Raw genomic sequence first — 21,053 nt, forward strand, 5'->3', positions numbered from 1 at the left:
TTGAGGATAATAAAAGTGTCAAGTAGATTTGCTGTTGTTCCTTCTACAGAGTATGATTCATTTACACATTCACTAAAATAGTTCATTTTTTCTTCTAAAATCATAATAGTCATTCTGTAATCTTTTTATGAATGGCAGAAAATCAATGAGAAAAACAGATTGAATAACAATGTCACCATCAATCTCAAAGAAATTATATATAATATATAAAAAAATATATGTAAAATATAAATGTATATTAAAAATATATATTAAAAGAATGACGTTTTCTATAAAATTAAGCACCAGTACTCAGTCACATGAAAAGGATATGAGTGTACCAGAATCTTAATAGCAATTTTCCTAACAGGGTTTAGCGGAGTTAAAATATACAAGGCAGAGGTGGCACTGAATCGGAAAATTGCCTTCCCTTTATTCAATACTATAAAAGTCTGAAAAAGAAAATATTAGAAAAAAGTTACTAGATTACACAAATGGCTTACTTGAAGAGCTTAAACACATGAAGAACTTTTTACCTGATTTGTTTGTTCAAACTTGTTTAAACAAGTTGGTATATCATAAATACAACATGTTTGATATTTCTCCCCTAAAATAACATATAGCTATGAATAAACATATTATTTACATTATCTAATTTGTCTCTAAGGTTTCAATTTTCTGATACAAACTGATGATCCTACAGAAAATTATTTATCAAATTGTAACTTTAAAGACTCCAATTTTATTTAAAGCTTACCATCTGTCTCCAGCTTTGGTAACTTTTTCAGATTATTCGGTACATATTGCTACTAAAATAATCTTTTTTATTTCAATTATTTCAAGTCTTTGAACTCTAAAGTTTGTGAAGCCTCTCTATTTCTCCTATGGTAGTTGTCCTACTTTAAAATGTTCAAACACACTGAATAACCTGGTTTAGCTGATTCTGTAGATCTGCTGGTAATACTGAAAAGGGGCAGCTGCATTGAGAATTAAGCTTAAATACATCATTTCAAAGGGCATTCTGTAGCTAAAATCCTATGACCTGAAACCTATAATCATCAACTTAACATTTAAGCTATGCTATGTGGTGATTACCCACCACATCTCTCTAGGGTCATCTTTTAGTTTTTCCCACTATAGACATCTCTAAGACATCTCTGCTCCAACCACTATAGTCCACTTGTCAGTTCCACTCACAACCCTGTCAGCTCTCCCCTTTGATTCTGAAAATGTGTCATAAAATCCTAGAGGAAGGAGGTACCTGAGAGGTTATCTAATATAAACTCCCCCCATTTCAGGTACATAGCAGGCCTGACAATGAGGTCCCACTGACTATTATATCAAAGGTTCTTAGTCTTATCTGCAAATTAGAATCTCTTGAGGTGATTTTAAAATCGCCAGTATTTGGGTCCCACTCATAACCAACTGAATCCATTTCTGGAGGATGGGCACAGACATGGATATTATTCTAAAAATTTCCTCAGGTAATTCTAATATGCAGCCAGGGTTGAAAAGCCCTACTCTCAGAAAATGTCTTCAGCTATTAAAATCACCTCCTGCATCATGTCTTTCCAGATAAATCATTGCCTTCTCATCACTCCCTAATTGTTTCCCTTTACCAGTAAGTCTTAGTATATTAATTTGTACACATTGGCATGTTGCTTGTAATTACAGTCAAGTAGCAATTTACATGTAGGGTTCATTGCACTGAAGACTAGGTTAGAAGTTGTTATAAACTATTGAGCATAAAAAAAACCTGTAATCTACTTTTTCTCCATTTTTTTCACAGTATTTAATAGTGTGGTTTGTACATAAATACTTGTTTTAATTAAGTGCAGGCTTACTTCTAAGATGCCATTTACCTTTAAGACTTCAATATATCCATTTGTTTAATAATATGTTCTTACTCTTAAACTAAGGGCTGTATGCCATACAATCATGTTCACTGACAACATGGTAGTGTTTGAATAAGTAGACAGAAATATTTATATTGTGAGTATAAGGGACAGAGAAAATAATTTTTCCATACATTGCCCTTTTGTATTCAAGACCATGGAGCCAAGCAATACTGAACCAACCATTTTCCATGTATTGCAATCTATAAATTTGAACGATTCTAGAAAGAGGGCAAGTAAACTTCTTTACTAGCATGGAAATCATCCATAAGGGACAGTGGATATTGGAAAAACTACCCCCAAAGCACAAATACATTAAAGGATTTTCTTGAATCCACAGGATTAGATCATTTAATATTTCAAACACTCTAGATCCATTTAAGGTATTCAATGATGTAAAGTTCACCATAATCTAAAGTGCATTTGTTCATGCTTTTGTGAAGCAATTTCTCTGAAAAGAGCAGTTACCACTAGTAACATTAGGAGATGAATTAATTTTTAAAAATATCCAAAAACAGAGTGACAGGAATGAACTGTCCCTTTAAACATGAAATCCTCTGCTCTCCCAAAAGATTAGCCTTTGTGGAACTAATGGGATTAAAAATGACATGCCAAGGGCATCTTCATTGAATTTACAGGTTCTGGAACAGAGGAAGCCTTAAGAAGACAATTTCAGTTTATTTCTGGGGAACTACACCTAACACAAAACCTTGAATTCTGAGAAATGAGGAATAAAATACTAATACTCCATATAGTGAAAGAATCACAAGGAAGACATTTGAACTTTGGGATTCTGAGGTTATTGGAGTGTACCTAAACTGAAAGGTATTATAGAGAGTAACAGATATTGGAGGGGGGATAAATAGTATCAACTCCAAAATCTGATCGCCAAGTAATGGTAAATACTGATGTGACTTAAAAAAATGACTACATCTTGGTACTAAGGTGATGAATGTTATAGCTAAAAGCATGTCAAATTAGTTGCTGTTTTCTCTGGAATACTGCTTGCTTTTCCCCAGATAAATACACTTCTTACAGGTGCACTAAAATTTTTATTACTTGAGGTAAGAGTAAGTTTTACATCTCTGAATAAGACCAGATCGATCAGAGAACCCAAAACAGTATGCAACCAATTTTTTTAATGTTTTCTTTCATTTTATTAATAAATGCCATATATAGTTTTGCTTAATGCTGAAGAGCTCTGACTGCTTAGGTTCAGTCTCTGAATTCACTGCTTATCGAATGTGACTTGGGCAACTTACTTCCTCTCTGGACTTGACATTGCCCATGTGTGAGATGAGGCTAACATTGTATCTGCTTGACAGGTTATTTGAATATTAAATGAATTACGCCTTTTAACACATTGACACAGTGCCTGACAAAGTAGGAGCATGACAAATGTTAGCTATTATGATGATCACTGTCACTATTCTTCAGTTATTACCTGGTCAACTTAAATACCATTAAAATATGTTGTGATGTGCTTCATCTGGTTATCTGATTAAATTATGTATATAGGCTATATCAGATTTAATGGTAGCAACCTGTTAAATAATGCTTTACAGTTTTAAAATGCCTTTTACTTCCATTATTCATATAATTAACATAAACTTCATACTATGTTTTTGAATTCCAGAAATTTTCCATTAGCTTCCTATGTTAGCTCACAATCACAAACTACCTTTTTCTTCAATAGCACCCCAGTCTTCATTTTTATAGGTACTTCATAAAGAAAAGCGGTGTACCAACAGTAAAAAGTAAATAATATAGCTGCCTCCCAAGATGGACCATGGCCATGAGGAATAAATCAAAGTCCAAGTCTGGTTTTCAGGGAGGAAATAAAAACTGACTTTGTTAGCACACAGAGGACAATTCTGTTTCTTAGCAGCAGACTCACATTAACCAAGCTTGAAAGGCTGACATACAAAATCAGAATGCCAATCTATTTATTTACTAAAACAAGATGTTTCACTGTCACATGGACTGAAATAATCGCAATGGCACAACCAGCATATTCTTTCCTTTCAAGCAGATCTGTGGGAAGACAAATTATAAGGTCTTTGCTGAGGGTGGAGTCCACACAAGCCGACTTAATCAAATGCCGCAGAACGTTTAACGACACCTCTGTTAGGTAGCCCTGTGTAGTCCCTCTACAATGAAAATAGTCTTGATTTGGCAGGGGCGGGGGGATGCTTTCAGGGCTACTACTAAAGATCTGTCTCCCGTGGAAAATGCCAGTGTTCATCTCTGTTACTCTCCCACTCCTTAATCTTACTGATTTCCTGTCTTAAGGGCACTTCCCTTCCTTAAGTAGCTAATACTTCTAAGCATGTCAGAGTGAGCATACCCTTGTGTCTTAAAGATATCTTTGCAAATATGTACTTCAATCAGTAATTCTAAGGAAAATTTTGTTCTAGTTTCTCAGGGGAATGTCTCACTGTCATCATCATGTGCAATAACGTACCTAAATTTCAAACTTTACCTTATCACTTCTATAGTAAAGTACTGGAATAAATTAGTTTTAAAAATATGTGAATCTGTATTAAATGCCACTTTTCATGAAACTAGTTTCAAAGGAAAAAGAAAGGGCCTGTTTAACTATTTGAATTTGTTTTGTGATTCATAGAAAGCGTTTTAAAGCTTGCTATTCCAAGTGTGGCCCGTGAATTATAACAGCAGGAATCTCACTCAAGGACTTGTTAGAGATGCAGGATTCTCTGGCCTCACCCAGACCTCTGGAATCTGAATCTATATCTTAACAAGATCCTCAGATGATGTGTTTACACATGCAAGTTTGAGAAGCCCTCTTTTCGGGCAACAGGGTTATTTCCACATCTGGATGGTTAACTATCAGGATTTTTTTTTTTTTTTACCTTATCACTGATCTTATAAGATTAAATTGCTTTTAAAAGGATTGGTTCTGATTAATAAAGGTATTCAGTATCTTCTTTAAACCACAAACCATCAATTCGTGGTGATATTTTATTTATCTTTAGTTTCTACAAAGACTTGTTTTTATGCTTATGAATGTGAAATATAAATTGTGGTTGTAAAATGCCAAAATATCAATTAGATGATGAAGATTGTATCATCCATTTAAAAAAATGTTTACTATAAAACTCTGCACAGTTGGTTAAACTTTAAAAACTAGTTAATTCTGACAGAATTATGTGGTTATTATAGCATTAGGAAGACAATAGTCATAACTAGATTCAGATCATATGTAGATAGAGAAAATTGAGGGGTTTTTATCTTTTTTTTTTCTCCGCAGAGTGATGTTTTAACAAAAAGTAGGTGTGACTGCGCTTGTCAATGTATTGTCTTCCTATTGGAGGTTGCTTAGTAAGATTATTACCTTCTAGAAGACAAAGCTATTGTGAGGAAACCTCAAGCCAATTAAGAACTAAACAATAAGAAGTACACATGCCCATAACTGTTCTTTTGCATGGCTGTTCTTCTGTTGTCTATCTCGTGCTTAAAAATGTCAGTGATAAGAGATATTTTGCTTTGTTGGTGTCAATTTTAATTTTGACTATTTCAGGTACTGTGGAATTGTAGAAATTGTTCATGTCTCATATCTCTTCACTGTAGCCAAATCTTGACTTCACTTCTTATCAGTGTTGTTGCTGCTCATACTGTACTTACAAAGCAAATGGAAATAAAAAGTATAAAATCTTTAACAGTAGAAAGCCTATGATGTAGTATACATATGAGCCAGAGGAAAGTCTATTAAAGTTAGTGTTTAATTAAAGACTGACATTTGGAATTATAACTTAACTTTTGAAAGTATAGAATCAGTACTCACTTTCTTACTAATATAGTACGGGTCCAGGTCCTCCAGGGGCTCTGACACCATCTCTGGAGGGATGTCTCCATAAATAAATGGAAGGTTCTTTCCAGCTTCCAAGTCACTGTTTGGCTTTGGTGTGTTCTCGTCATCCTCTTGTTCTCTCTTGGGCTTTTTGGCTTTCTCTTCTGCAGCACGTTTTTCGATAGCAGCAAGAGATTCTCTAGTAAAAAGGCGGAAGCTGTCAGGGCCCGGGGGTAGCAGCAGTGCCTGTGCCATCTTTTCATCCTGCACATTTAAGTACGTTTAGCTCCTTGCATACGAATTGCCTACCAAAGAGAAAAAAATGCATCAGAGTTAGGAAAGCAAGTGAGTGAGAGGTATTAAGAGAATCAACCAAGATGTTATTTAATATTTCTTCTAGCAATTTTCTTTGCTAGTATATTAATAAATGACTATTACTTTAATTTTTTTTAATTTTTATTTATTTATGATAGTCACAGAGAGAGAGAGAGAGAGGCAGAGACATAGGCAGAGGGAGAAGCAGGCTCCATGCACTGGGAGCCCGATGTGGGATTCGATCCTGGGTCTCCAGAATCGCGCCCTGGGCCAAAGGCAGGCGCCAAACTGCTGCGCCACCCAGGGATCTGACTATTACTTTATTTGTGGTGAAAGATTCTTTTCTTCAATACATGGACTTTTCTTTCTCACTGTACGGTATAAATATTTTACAATGTTCCTTTGGGGACTCTTTTAGTAACCTAATTTTTTTTTTTTTAAGATTTTATTTATTTGAGAGAGAGAAAGAGAGAACACGTGGTGAGGAGGGGCAGAGGGACAGAGGGAGAGATAGAAGTTGACTCCTTGCTGAGCAAGAAGCCTGATTAACCAACTGAACCATACAGGTGTCCGTCCCTTCTTTTCAGCTTTTCACCTTGGATCCTTCTGATGCGATGTGGAATATATTTCCTTTTCCAGTATGCTGTTCTTCAACTATTCTAAGACACTTTTCTTATTCTTTCTGAATCTTCCATTTGGTGTAGTGGTTAGAAGCATGGACTAGGAGCTAGGCTCTCTCTGTTCTTAACCCTGGCTCTGTCATTTATGAGCTGTATGACTTTGCAAAATGTAACCCCTCAGTGCTTTCATCTCCACTTATAAAATGTGGATCCTATGAGAACTGACCTCCTGGATTATCATAAGGAATAAATGAATTTATTTACACTAAGTGTCTAAAATAATTCTGGAATTGGTAAGCACTGTCTTGGTGTCAGCTATCATAATCTAATTATCCTTCATTCCTTCAGCTGTTTCCTCTATTGTGGTTTCAAGCATCCTCACAATTCAAGTCACTTTCCTTTAAGTAAGGTCCTGAATTAGTGGAACCATAGCTGACCTTGGAGATCCAGGAGTGGGCTAGTACAGGGGCATAATCACACATGACAAGCAACTATCTGAGATTAGAAAGGAGAGAAGGCAGACACATGCAGTGGCCCTGCTCAATTCTCCAGGAAAGGTAAAAAAAAAAAAAAAAATTGTGCTAGAAATATGACAAAAGTGAAAAACATACAAGAAGCTGGCTACATAAATTTCAAAACAAGTTAACAGTGATTTTATTTTGCATTGTGCCAAAAATCACATTTAAAAAATCAAGGTAGGAAATAGAAATAATAACAACAAAATACAGTGAATACATCAGTCATCTTATAGAACAATCTACAACCATGACATCATCAAAGTCATCTGTGACATTTTCCCTATCCTAACTACCCACTCCCATCTCTGCCCCCACACTTATTCTGGTCTCCATAATAGTTTATCTCTAAATGGCCTGCTAATTCTTTGCTGTTTATTTCTTGGTTATACTAAGCTTGCAAACAATAAGAGACTTTAGATCTTACGGCAACATAAAAATGATAATAGACCAAAAATGATTATAGATCATTATACATGCTTTGAGTTTATATCTGAATCACTAGTTCCCTGGTCTGTTCTGATGACTAAAGTGTTTATAACAGCTGTGTCTTTTCATTGAATTAGTATTTAAAATATAACATTGTTATATTTTCTGTTACTATGAAGGTATATTCTAAGTAAGATAAAATAACAGATGTCAAAAAGCTGTGCCATTTCTTGCACTAGTTCTGAAAAAGAACTGATTTGTCGTGGGATGGGGCTTTTTGGGTTTTTTTGTGTGTTTTTTTTTGTACTCCATCAAGGGAACTTAGAAGGCACAAAATAAATAGTTGATTACTTTTTTATTAAAATAGAATAACTAGGGACACCTGGGTGGCTCAGCGGTTAAGCATCTGCCTTTGGTTCAGGGTATGATCCTGGAGTCCCAGGATCGAGTCCCACATTGGGATCCCTGCAGGGAGCCTGCTTCTCCCTCTGCCTGTGTCTCTGTCTCTCTCCCTGTGTCTCTCATGAATAAATAAATACAATTAAAAAAAACAATAACTATTCTCAAACCTTCTAATTCAACTATTTGGTGCCTTTTAAATTCATGGCAAATGGCACAAAGTAGAATTAAAGTTTTTAGCTATTTTATGTCCATTTTGATGTCCATATAGTGCAGTGCTAGGCTGTATGGAATAATCACATTATACCCTTGAATGTGGAAGGAGTTTGCACATTAACTGCAAGCCTTAAATACCCAGAGAGATGTGTAATCCACCCGTCTCTCATCACCTTTCATGAACTGAATGGGTAAGGTTCTTACTAAATGCTAAATGAAAATTAAATAGCATGATGAAGATATCTTTCTTTTTCTTTTTTTTTTTTTTATCTTAAGACATTTCTATGGAACACCGCTGGTTTCTTAGGGGACAAGAAAGGTTACTTTTATATTTGAGCATTTAATTTAACTAATTTTTGTTTCTTTATTTAAAATGGTATGAAAAACATGCAGCAATCAGAATCTGAGTTTTGGGTTCATACTGAGACTGTCACTAACGGTTTGGACATTTAACTTTCCTCAACCTTAGTGTCATTGAAATGAAATACCTTACCATATATGTAGCAACACTTTGCCACAAAGAAATAACCAATTATACTCATTTAATTGGAGTTCCCTGGTTCCTAAGTTTTAAAATGAAATTAGGTTAAAAATAATGTGGAGATATTTTAATAATCTGTATAGATTACTTTGATTTGTCTAAGATGACATGGAACAAGGAACCATCACAGAATCACAAAAATATATTTAAACAAATAATTTTATACCTTTCTGTTCACTTATCAAGGACTAGAACAAAGAATTTGAGTCTTGGTCAAAAAGAAGTAAAGAAGTCTTTTTGAAACTGCATATGGTTGTCTCTAAATCCTGAGAAGATAGGCCAGTTCCATTCACTTGGCCTTTCCTCTAAGGTGAACTAAGATTTGCCCAATATTTGGATAGGCTAAGACATTAAAAATCACAGTGAGGGGAGCGTCTCATGGCTTCTCCTGCAGCTTTGCTGTTTAGAAACATCTCATAGTTCCATGGCAGTCCTATTTTAATGTTTTCCTCTTCTTTCTTGTTCTTTGTGAGCCTGTTATATAGACCTCTTACATAATTTTATTCCTATTAGAGCAGACTTTTAAAATTTAATTCCTACTGATGCCTTGGTGTGGGATATATATTATTAATGAATCTATATGCATTATAATTTATTAAAATACATCAAATTTAATATGCCAAATTTTTTCCAGAGCTGTCCTTACAAGGACAAAAAAAAGATTAAAAAAAAAAGATCTGAGGAGATGATCTCTTTGATTAAAAACCAAAGTGTGTGTGTGCATGTGTGTGAGTAAAGGAAGTGCATCCCTCTGTTAATCAATAAAAATAGTATAGTTCAATTAATCCTATAATAGGGATGGACCACATAATTTTAAACCTGGAAGGATTAGGAACGTTTATTCAAGATATATTTATTGAGGGACTACTGTGTATCAGCACTATTTGGACTAGGCATCCATGGTCCCTGCCACTAAGGAGCTGACAATCTGGTGTGAGATGTTTATACAAATAATTATAATATAATTATATAAAACTGATTGTTGTCTGAGCTCGATAAATGGGAGCAATTTATTCTGCCCATGTAAAGATGGGAAGGGAAGATGAGGGAAGTTTCCCTGAGGAAGTTTTATAGACTAATTGGGATTTGACCAACCAGTGAGTTGGTGGCAGTTGGGAAAAAGTTGGTAGGAAGACATAACAGTAGAGACATGCTAGGCTGGAAGACAGTATATGCATGGGCCCAAAATAAGAAAGGGCAGGGAGAGCTTGGAAGGGGCTAAGAAGTTCATTATGGGTTGAGACCAAACTGCTCAAAAGGGAGTGTTAAAAGCAAGGACTGAAACACTGATAGAATATAGATCACCAAAGATCTTGTACAGCACGATTAGTAAGCCATGGACGGGGAGTGCGGGATCAATTTGGAGTTTAGAAAAAATGGTGGCAGTATGAAGGGTAGATAGGTGGGGTGATCCTAGAGCAAATGGTTTTCAAATATTTTGGTTTCAGAATACTTTTATACTCCTAAAGTTATTGACAGTGTCAAAGAGCTTTTGTTTATAGGGGAATTATCTATTCATATCTACCATATTAAAATTAAAAAATTTTATAAATTTTATATAGTTAATAATAATAAACCCTGGTATGTTTACATCAAAAGCATGTTTTTAACAAAAATAACTATATTATCACAAATTTAAAAAAATGATGTAAGAAAAAGGAATTTATTTTAAATTTGGGCAAATCTTTTTACTGTCTGGCTTGTGGAATACAGCCAGAGTCTCCTATCTGCTTCCAAGTTCAGTCTGTTGAGATATGTTGTTTTGATTGAAGTACATGAAGAAAATCCTCTCTCTCTCTCTCTCTCTCTCTCTCTCTATATATATATATATATATATATATATATATATATATATATATATGTAGCTGGAAAAGGAAGAAGTATTTTACCTCTCTTTTCAGGCACTTGTGAATATTCTTCTTTGATACACACCAAAACTCTCTACAAATGAGTTTCTTGAATTAGTTTCAATGTGGAATCTGAAACTGTATCATGACCTTTTTACTGATTTTACTTTTTGGATGGATTTTGTACCTTCATGCATGGATCATTTGGAAAATATTGGCACAGTGTTAGGCAGATTTCCCCAAATTTGACAAATTTCATTAACATTCAAAAATCACATTTGTTAATATCACCATTATTCTCATGAGAAAGTCACAATATATTGGGAGGCTGTCTAGTTCGCAGCAGCAGGTAAAAGTTTTCCAAAATTCCAATTTCCACTTGAAAGCTCAAATTTTAACATTGACAACGAATGCTGTCATTTGCTTTTCCTGAAGTGACAGGCTTTTCCTTTGTTCATTTTTTAGAAAATATCTGCTAAATATCTGAGTCTGAATAACCATAGTTTGTCAGTTCTTTTTTCAAGTGAAAATGGTGTTCCATGAAAAAAGAAAAGGTGGCTTATTCAACTCCTGACTGACACAATCACACAAGTGCTTTTCCTTGAGAATAGCCATGGAACTGCAAGATGCAGCACAAATGCTTTCAATTTTTCAATGAAATTTTTCCAATTTCATTGCACATGATATTAAAAACACATATTCCTTAGGTTAAGATTGAATAAAATTAATATTTACTTCTTCATTAAAGATATTCTCATATGAACTTTTCTCTTACTGAAGGGGTGAGATGGTGAAGAAAACAAGGATCCCTTCTACAGTTTGATGTTGCTGCCTTGCTTCCTGCTAAGGCATTAGCAGTTTCACTCCATGACTTGCACTATCAGTAAAAAAGGGCAAAGGTCATCTTGGTATTAGTATGAGGAAAATAGGTTAGACCTCATTGCGTCCCACCCGGAAGGGACTCAGGAACCTCCAGTTGTCCACCAAACCACCCTTTGAGAACTGCCCTAGAAGGAAACAAGATGGACAGCAGGAGTCTAAAGGAGAGGGCAAGTGAATGTGACTAGAGCTGTACTATTTAAGAGCCTAGACATGACAATCAGAACCATATTCAAGCCCTAGCTCTGCTACTTTCTAGTAGTGTGACCTTGAGCATTTTTTTTAATCCTTCATAATCTTCAGTTTCCCTATCTGCACGATAAAGATAATGACAGCAGTGGTAGCACATACTTCACAGAGTTAATGTGACATTAAATGAGAACATCCTCCTAGAAGGTGAGCATAGTGCCTGGAAGATAGTAGGCTGTGAATAATTCAGAGGAAAAAAAAAAAACACAGAGGATTGTATTCAATGCAAAATTAGGAGAGAGAAAATCAATGAGATTTTACGATCCTGATATGTGGCTTGATGAAGAGATATGAGGTCAAGCTCAATCCCAGATTGGCTTAAACCGCAGGTTGTTATTAACCCAACAGAGAAGTGGAGGGTTTGTAGGGCATGATAATAAATTCTGTTTGGGATTTATTTAGTTTGAGATGCCTGTGAGACAGCTGGGTATGTAATTAAAATATGAGTCTGAGAATCAGGAAAGCCGTCTGGGCTGGGAAAATGTTGATTAAAGAGTCACTGGTTGAAACTGAAGATAAGAATATGCATTACACTGTCTAGGAAAAAATGAAAAGATAGAAAGACAGGACTCCTGTGACTACCAGTTTTTAAGGAGAGGAAAATTAGACAATGAAGTCAGAACAGTTACATAGATGCCAAAAGAGGGATTTTGAAGATGCTAATTAAAAGGCATATATTGGATTTGACAATTAGTCAACTCCCTGCATTTAAAATAAATGAAGAACAGGCACAGAGAAGCTAAGTAACCTTCACTGAGACGTCTACTGACAACACAAATTGTTGCTCTGAGGCAAAACATTTTCCACACATTCTATTCTTGACTGACTTTTCCTATTACAGTTGACATTTTTATCTTGAATCTTACTATTGTGTGATTTGATTTTAAAGATCTAAGCTGTAGATAAATAACTACAGAAAAATAGGTATATATAGTTCAATTCTGTTTTCCAGGCTCACATTATCTCTATGCTATGATATTAACATAAGCTTTTAAAACTATATGAAACCAGCAGATATTAATACAAAGCTAATATTTGTTAATGAACCAGAATCTGAAAAAAAAAAGGGGCATGGTAAATATTTGGGATATGCCAAGGCATCAGTGAGGCAAGGACAAAGTATTTTTCCCCATTACTCATATGGCCTGTGAGTTCTCATCTTGCCTAATTTTGAAAATAGCAGACAGTTTGGAAAATCGCATTGTTTTACAACCTGTTAATATCAATAGTTTCTCTCTCCCTTTGTAAGAATCTTTATGATTATGTTACAACCAAAATCAATGAATTCTAGTCTGTTCCCATGGCGACAAAATTATGTCAGAGGCTATAAATTTGTCATCTTCAAGGGTGGAAAGCTGTTCTGTGTCATACAACTTGAGAGATCAGAAAAAACAAAACCCACAATATATTTTCATGTCCTTGATAATGAGAGAGCAATTTGTTGGGGAAAGACTGGGTCCAATGCTGTGTTTTCTTGGTATCAATGAAAGACTATTATAGGAAGTACATAATCTAAAAGACAAAATGGACTAACTACCCTTCCTTTGAATAAAGTTACTAACATTTTCTAAAGGGGTTTTTATTTTGGGCTAATGATTATCTGGCATTTATTATATTTTCAGGTAGCATATGTGACAAAGAGAATAATAATTTATTAAAGGCATATACAGAGCATTTGGCACATTATAGTGATAACTACTGGACACTCTCTAAGGCAGGGTTAAACATTATTTTCATTATTTCAGAAGATTTTTGAAATAACATCTGATTGGTGTGCTTACCTAACTAGATGGCTTTGAGAATTAAATAGTAATAGATAAACCTCTGTTAAATTGTTGCTTTGTCTTAGATACTCTGTCAAGTAACTTATATACATTAACTCACTTAATCTTAAGAGGTTTAATCATTTAATCTTATTTAACTTCATTATTTCCATTTTAGAGATTAAAAAAACCTAGGTACAGGTAGATTGGATAACTGGTACAGGTTACAAAAGTAGTATGTGAAGAAGACAGGATTTAAACCCATGTAGTTAAGGAATAGCTATTCATTTCATAGCTCCAAGCCTATGAAATGAGATTTTTAGGTCATGTGTTCAGAAATGGAATCTCCCAGGGAGGTTACTATGTATTTAGCCCCATGTTAAGAATGGAGTGGTGCAGTCTAAGAAATGGAACAATATGGTCCTCACCTTTGTTTTTAATGTAGAAGGTAAATAGGAATGAATTAATAACAGATATACAACCCACATCTGATGGAAATATACTGACATATATTTTAAGAACTTTAGAGATATTTGAAGATAAATTAAAAGCCCAGGCTAGCTTCTTATACATCATTATCTCTTGCTTTCATTGTAGTGTTAAGGGATTATGGAATACTATTGGTCTGAATTAACCTATCAAGAAAGTAACTCTATAGCAAGGATATCACTATGATATGGCCAAATACAAATGAAACTTAGACTTTCTTTATCACTGTTCCCTTCCCACTAGCTAAACTCATGATTGTCCACACATAAATGTTATATGTTGATTTGCGAACTTTAATAAGAGGATAATAAGAGAATCTATTTCTGCCTTTCTCTACCTGGACTCAGTGGCATTCTTCTGGAAGAAAGAATAACTGAGTATGAAAGCATGAGCTTATTTCTGTCATCAGAACAATTTTTTTCATGGATAATAATTAGTTTCTAGGAGTCCCAGTGATTTTGTTCTTATCAGACAGCTATAAGCTCAGAGAGACAACTGCTAACTAATAACAATTAAGCCAACATTGTAATAGACAAAGTGTTGGTTTTATTAGCTCCTGAATTTTTCTACTGCATGTTTGAAAACTGAAGATAATTGTGTGGTCAATTCCCAACGTCCATTCTTTTTTTTTTTTTTTTTAAGATTTTATTTATTTAGAAATGAGAGACACAGAGAGAGAGAGATGCAGAGACATAGGAAGAGGGAGTAACCGGCTCCTTGCTAGGAGCCTGATGTGAGACTCAATCCCAGGACCCCACGATCACGCCCTGAGCCGAAGGCAGACGCTCAACCGCTGAGCCACCAGGTGTCCCTCCCAACATCCATTCTATTCCAGACACCTTCTCCAAGCCCCGTGCTGATCATTGGTTCAGGAGTAGGCTTGCAGTCCAGTTCTGGCCAACAGAAGGTGGGGGGAAGCCTGCCAAGTGAGTGTCTATAAAAGGTTTTCTCACTCCGAAGAAAGAGACCAAGGAGGAGACAGACTTCTCTGTCCCTTGGACCTTATTGCCTTGGGTTCTGATACATGGCACTACTTCAGTCGACTTACAACCAGCAAGGATGCCATTCTGAGGGCAAAGCTGATACACGGAGGGTGGAAGATCACAGGGACAGATCTACCCCTGGGCTCTTGATGGATCGCTCAGCTCTTGGACCCAAACAACCTCTGCACTGCTTGTTATAGTCAATAAACATCTTTCTTGGCTAAGACAGTTTTAGACAGTATTTCTAGTTAGTTGCAGCTGATACACCAAACAAGTAAATACTCCTCAGCCGGTTCAAAAACTTGGCCAGTTCAGAAGCCAACTTACAACCAAATGCCACATAATTGGATGTCCTTTACCCCATGCAAACAGGTGAGCTATGCAGCCAATTACCAAATAAATACAATAAAATGCAAGTAAACACAATTCTGGGTGTTTTACTAAACACACAGGATGAATGTCTTTTAAAAAAATAAATGAAAAGCTGGGTTAGTTTCTCCTTCTTACATCAATACCTTTGGCATCATTTCACTCCCTGAGGTAATCTCTGCCATGTCTCAAGTGTTTGCCTCTTTGGAGGGACCAACTAGCAAGGAGGGAGTTAATCACCCTTGTGCTGCCCCTCTTTTCTTTTTTGACCTGATAACAGCTGCCCTTGTTAGCTAATAGAGAATTTAGTTTACCTTCCACAAACACAAATTTATACCCCCTGGTAGTTCAGATACCTTAGTTACAGCACCTGTTTCTGGAAAAGCTTCAGGCCACTTCTGGGAATTATCTCATTTGTTCTTATACTATCCCTAGAAGAGATTCTGTATTTTTATTCCCGTAAGCCACTCTGCCACAAATCCTTGACAGATATCTCATCCCTGATGAACTCTGATGTGGCTTGGTGTCAGCTTTCTTGCTCCATAATCTGTGTAGAGAGGGAAACAGGTGAAGTTAGTTCAGCATCTTTGGCATTTGGATTGAAATTGGTGCTCTGGGTCTGGGTCTGGGTGCCCTGACATGCTCCAAGGAGGATGGGGCAAAAAAAACACTGCTAGTATCCTGGGGTGGGACATTTCTTTCTTCGGCAGCCAGAGCTCCAGAGCATCTTCTTGTTCTTCACTTCCTACTTCCTTTCCTCCTTCTCTGCACTTTACTCCCCCTTTGTGTCTTCTCTTCTCTTTTGGTCTCTTCAAAAGACCAAAGAAGTAGATCAGTGGAGCATGTGGTCTGCATTGTTCTTGTGGGTCATTATTCTAGTTCATTTTTAGCTCCTTTTCCTTTCCACCTAAAACCCCATCTGATTGGCTAAGATAAGACCAATAAGCCTTATTCAGTGGCTTCTAAGACTAAATTTTAGACAAGCGGAGATGAAAAACTAGCATGCTAAATGAAGGCATAATATTAACCTAAGTATGACAATCTGATGTCCTATTCCTTTCAGCTATAACTGTTAGCAATAACTTAGCCCAGATAAACCAGTAATTATTTTAAAGGGCAATAAATGTAATTTTAAAATCAGCAATTAATATTTAAAACAATGCTTACATCAGTTCACTTATTCAGTGCTCATAAGCCAAACTGGTAATTGATCCTCACCAATAAATCTCCCTTTTCTTTTTTTTTTATTTTTTTTAAATCTCCCTTTTCAATTTACTGTGACAAAACCATTAAATCTCACCTTTCTATTTTATACATTTTAAAACCTTTCTCTCCAGATGAAAACTCACTCTTAAGCCGTCAACATTCTCTTAACTGTCATTGAAGTGATTCTTTCTAAAGCACATATCCTGCCCTTATTAAAAATTGTCAATGACCTTCAATGACTTATAGTTACATTAGCAAAATATGCAGGCACCTTTATGACCTTCCCCCTGCCTCTCCTCCCTTACCTTCATTTGGTAATAGCACAGATCTATCTCTGTCATTCACTAGCTACGTCACATTGAACATGTTTCCTAACCAATCCAATTTTTAGTTTCTCATTACATAATGGGGATTACAATCCCTAGAGAAACAGGGCTCTTGTTAGAATGAAATGAGATATATATTTCATACACACACACACACACATATACCCCTGTAAGTCACTCATATAAGAGCTGGCATAAAGTAGGTTTTTGTAAAAGCTGGAGGTTTTAGTAGTATTAGAAGTAGCGATAATAGTAGTAATAGTCTTATTGGTATTAATAATAACCAGACAGACCCATGCATCAGAGCTTGAGATATTAATTTGTTAAACAAATGTATAACCCTTCAATATATGTTCCCTTTACTTTAGAGTCGCAAGCTATTTCCCTTCCCCAGAACACAAGTAACTGAGTTTAAATATCTTCATTTCCAGCCTGACATATAATGAGGCTGATGTTAAAAAACCAAAATGTCAATTTAGATATATTTCCAAAATGCTTGTCATCTTTACTCTGGAAACAAGGAGGGGGATAAGGTAGGAAGGGTGAATATCCAAGGACACTAAGAAGTTAAGGAGGAGAAGGAAAGTAGTTTGAGAAAGATCCCCAAAAGTTCTGCTTTGCTTTGGTTCTCTCTCCTCTCCCTACTCTTGTGAAAAATCACTGATTCATGGATCAGAGAAAATGATATCCTATGGCCTGGGCTCTAAATGGGAAGGATCTGCCAACCCCAAATATACATGGGAAAAGGTAGTGATTTCTGTATATGGCCTCATGCTGCAATTTAGGCCTCATACTTCAAGTTGCATTGTGTCTTATTAAGATCTCTGTCTCAGTCATTTTTAAAAGCAGACTATGAAAAAAAAAAAAAGCAGACTATGGCTCACAGATGAACTAATATAAAATTGGCCTAATTGAGTTATTTAGAGAATGAGGATTCTTTAAAGTAGTTCTGAACTTCAGTGGCATAGGAATCATTTGGACTACTTGCCAAAGATACAGATTTCTGGGTTCAATCTCTGGAAATGCAGAAAAAATTGGTTTGGGACATGGCCCAGAGATCTGCATTTTAAACAAGTTCCCTAAATGAATTTGGTGCAGGTAACACATGGATTACAATTTGAGAAGGAAATGAATAGAGGTTACTAGAAATTTGAGATGGGTGCTTCACACATTCAAGGCTGGAATTCGGCTCTAATGTTCCCAATAGATAAGAAAAAGTGGAAGCACACTCAATTTAGGAAAAAGCAAATACACAATTGTGCATAAAAAGACAACTTTCTCTGAGAACTAAGCAAGAAAAGAAATTTTGCTTAGGACATAACATAAAGGACACTAGGTAACGTGCTTACTGGAAGTCCTGAATGTAATTACACAAAAGACCCATACCAGATTAAATCAAGTAAGTCTTCTATTTATGGCTAAAATTAGTTAAACTCAGTGAATTCCATTAAGAAGGTGATGAAATAAGATGCTTAAGAAACTTTACTCTCAGATTATCTACTACAAGTATTGGAACTGGAGATCCCCCCCCCCCCACCCACACACACACAAACACAAATTTTGAAATGACTTTCATATAATTTCAGCATTTTGGAAATTAAGGGGAAAGTCTTCATGACACAAATGAGGAAGTGGTAGCTCAGAGAATATGATAAGGCTTTACTCTGAAAAGGGTGGGTGTCTCCAGCTGAGGAACCTTAGACAAAGTTGCTTTAATTTTAATTTTCTTAATCCATTTATATTAGTGTTATTAATTGTAAGACTAATGCCAACAATTTAATTTTATAGAGCTAAGTTTAATTGTTTGTATTCCTTTCTATGGTACTTTAGTTTATCCTGACTATTTATTCTTTAACACTGAGTCTCAGTGTTTTTAAAGAATCTTTGTCTTATTCCGAGTTGATTGCTTTTAGCCATAATTTCTCCACGTTAGTTTATCTTATCACTGCTTTTGGCCATTTATGCTATTTTTGTTTCTTTTGGGAAAGCCTGTCTTCCTATATACTCACAATACGATGTACCTGCTTTAGAATTTTCCAGATCAATACCACCTCTGTCATGCATTAGCTGTAAAACTCTGGGGACTTAGTTAGCTCTTTGTGCAAAGGCTGAAGCAGATCCAAAACCTCTTACTGGGGAACTCACAGACTTTGCCAGCCAGTCTCTGGCAGCATTTCCCCACAGGAAAGGGGCAGCCTTCCATCTGGGTGGGAAAGCTGGTTGGCTCTCCAATGTCTGTAATCATCCTACCCTACCAGCTGCTCATTTGGTTTTTAAGACTTGAGGCCCTCATCAAGGGGACATTTCCAAATGGCCAGATCACCAAGATATTATGACATGAAACACAGAAAGTTTGTCTGGAAAGTAAACCATATCTCCACTCCCCTGGGTGCTCCAGAGTTTCTCCTGGATCAGATCTGACCATCAGAAGGCTTCATGGTTATTCACATTAACCTAAAATCTGAGATTTGTTTCTCTGAGTTGTATAAAATTTATTCCTGCCTTCACTCTAAAAATGTTGAGCCCAGGAGGCTCAGAGCTAAATGTATATTCCAAAAGAGTAACTTCATTAACCCACAATCTTCACAGGTTTATCGCCTCCATTTTGTCCATTTTCTTTATCTTCAACTTTCTATTGCACATGGATTTAAAAAATAATATACTGCTGTTATATTTTTATAAGGAGATGGGATATGATGTCAAATTTTTCTACATGATTTAAAAGATTTATTTGTTCATAAGCATGAATCCATGCTTCTTATGAATAAATTGATTTTCTCAAGGCATATACCTTTATTATGAAAATAAATGCTAAAAATTGAACTTGGAAACCCAGTATCCTAAAATTGAAAAAGATCTCTCAGCCCATCTATTTTCACCATTTAAGTTTATAGTAGTGGTTCTTCATATTTAGCTTCAGAGTCATCTAGAAGGCTTTTTGTTAAAACACAACTTGCCAGGCCTCATCCCAGAGTAGCTGATTCTATAGATATGGGTGAGGCCCCAATTTCTGCATTTCTAACAAGTACGCAGGTGATGCTGGTGCTTCTGGCCCACTTTGGCAATGAGTGGCTAACAGACACCATAATTGTATTAATTTTTTTTTTGAAGTTAGAGACATATGTGCCATTAACATTGCTCTCATTTTTAGGATCTCTCAAAGATGACAGTCATAGCTTCTTCAGGCTCATTTGTTCATTCATTAATGTCTTGTGGTAAAATTCCTCTGAACCCAGAACCCTGGAATGATTTATGGCAGTATTTCACAAAAGCCTGCAGTAGCTTCCTGTCTCCCTGCTCCCAGCCTATTTTCACCAGCAGTCAGAGAGATTTGGGAAAAATGGAAATCAAATCATGTCATTCCTCTGACCAGAAGCCTTCAGGAGTTACCCAGAGAAAAGGCCTAACTCCTTACAGTTGCCTATAAGGCCTTATGATATGGCCTTGCAGTTACTAGTTGAACTCATCTCATTCTGCTCTCAGCTTCCCTCACTGCTTTTCAGCCAGATTGGCTTCTGTCTGTCCTCTGCACCTGCCAGGCACATATATACTGTTGCCTCTCTCAGGAATGTACTTCTCTAGGTAGTTGAATCCCTCCCTCACTCATCTCTTTCAGGTCTTAGCCAAATGTTTACCTTCTCAAAAAGAGACCTGCAGTGCCTCCCCTTCCAGCTTTTAACTGCATCCTATTTCTAAAGCGCTATGACCTTATTATATACTACATAGCTTACTTATTTGTAATGCTTATTATTCATTTTCTGTCTCCCCTGAGTAGAACACAAGCCTTGCAGGGGCCAGAATATTTGCCTTTTTTGGTCTATTTTTTTCATCAATGAATCCCAAGTGCTTAGAACAGTGTGTGACACATTGTAGGTGCTCAGCAGACATTTTTTGAATAAATGGATTTTTAATTTTGGTTTCCCCCCCAAATTTAGTAATTTTTATTTCAACTTACTTACTATATAGAAATTCAACTTACAAGTACTCTTTAGAAAGGCTTGTATTCTATTTATGGCAGCACATTTTATAATAATAAAATCTAGAAAAAACAAATATCCACCAACGGGATTGGTTGAGTAAATAAAGTAACTTAGTTTTGTATCACATGGTCATTAATGTGATAAAACCAGAAAAAAAAGCCATGGAAGCCAAATTCTCTATGGATACTATATTTCCTAATTATGCAGTCCTATTTAATTTAGATCAAAATGCATGCATTGAA

The 21,053-nt window shown here is 35.9% G+C and overlaps 1 protein-coding gene across 6 annotated transcripts in view; it reads right to left on the reverse strand.

Moving 5' to 3' along the window:
• SCN3A (sodium voltage-gated channel alpha subunit 3) overlaps positions 1 to 21,053 on the reverse strand; it is a 105,131-nt gene that overhangs the window by 71,826 nt on the left and 12,252 nt on the right. For 4 of the 6 annotated variants that reach the window (XM_025471017.3, XM_025471015.3, XM_025471011.3 and 1 more), the window contains exons 2-4: positions 15,656 to 15,846; positions 5,680 to 5,990; positions 313 to 431 (exon numbers count right to left, since the gene is read on the reverse strand). In XM_025471017.3, coding sequence (XP_025326802.1) covers positions 313 to 431; positions 5,680 to 5,940 — 380 coding nt within the window. In that variant the 5' untranslated portion in view covers positions 5,941 to 5,990; positions 15,656 to 15,846. The remainder of the gene's footprint in view (positions 1 to 312; positions 432 to 5,679; positions 5,991 to 15,655; positions 15,847 to 21,053) is intronic. The other 2 variants (XM_025471012.3, XM_025471014.3) reach the window with 2 other exon arrangements.

This window comes from Canis lupus, chromosome 36 (genome assembly GCF_003254725.2).
Source record: "Canis lupus dingo isolate Sandy chromosome 36, ASM325472v2, whole genome shotgun sequence".
Lineage (NCBI taxonomy): Eukaryota > Metazoa > Chordata > Mammalia > Carnivora > Canidae > Canis > Canis lupus.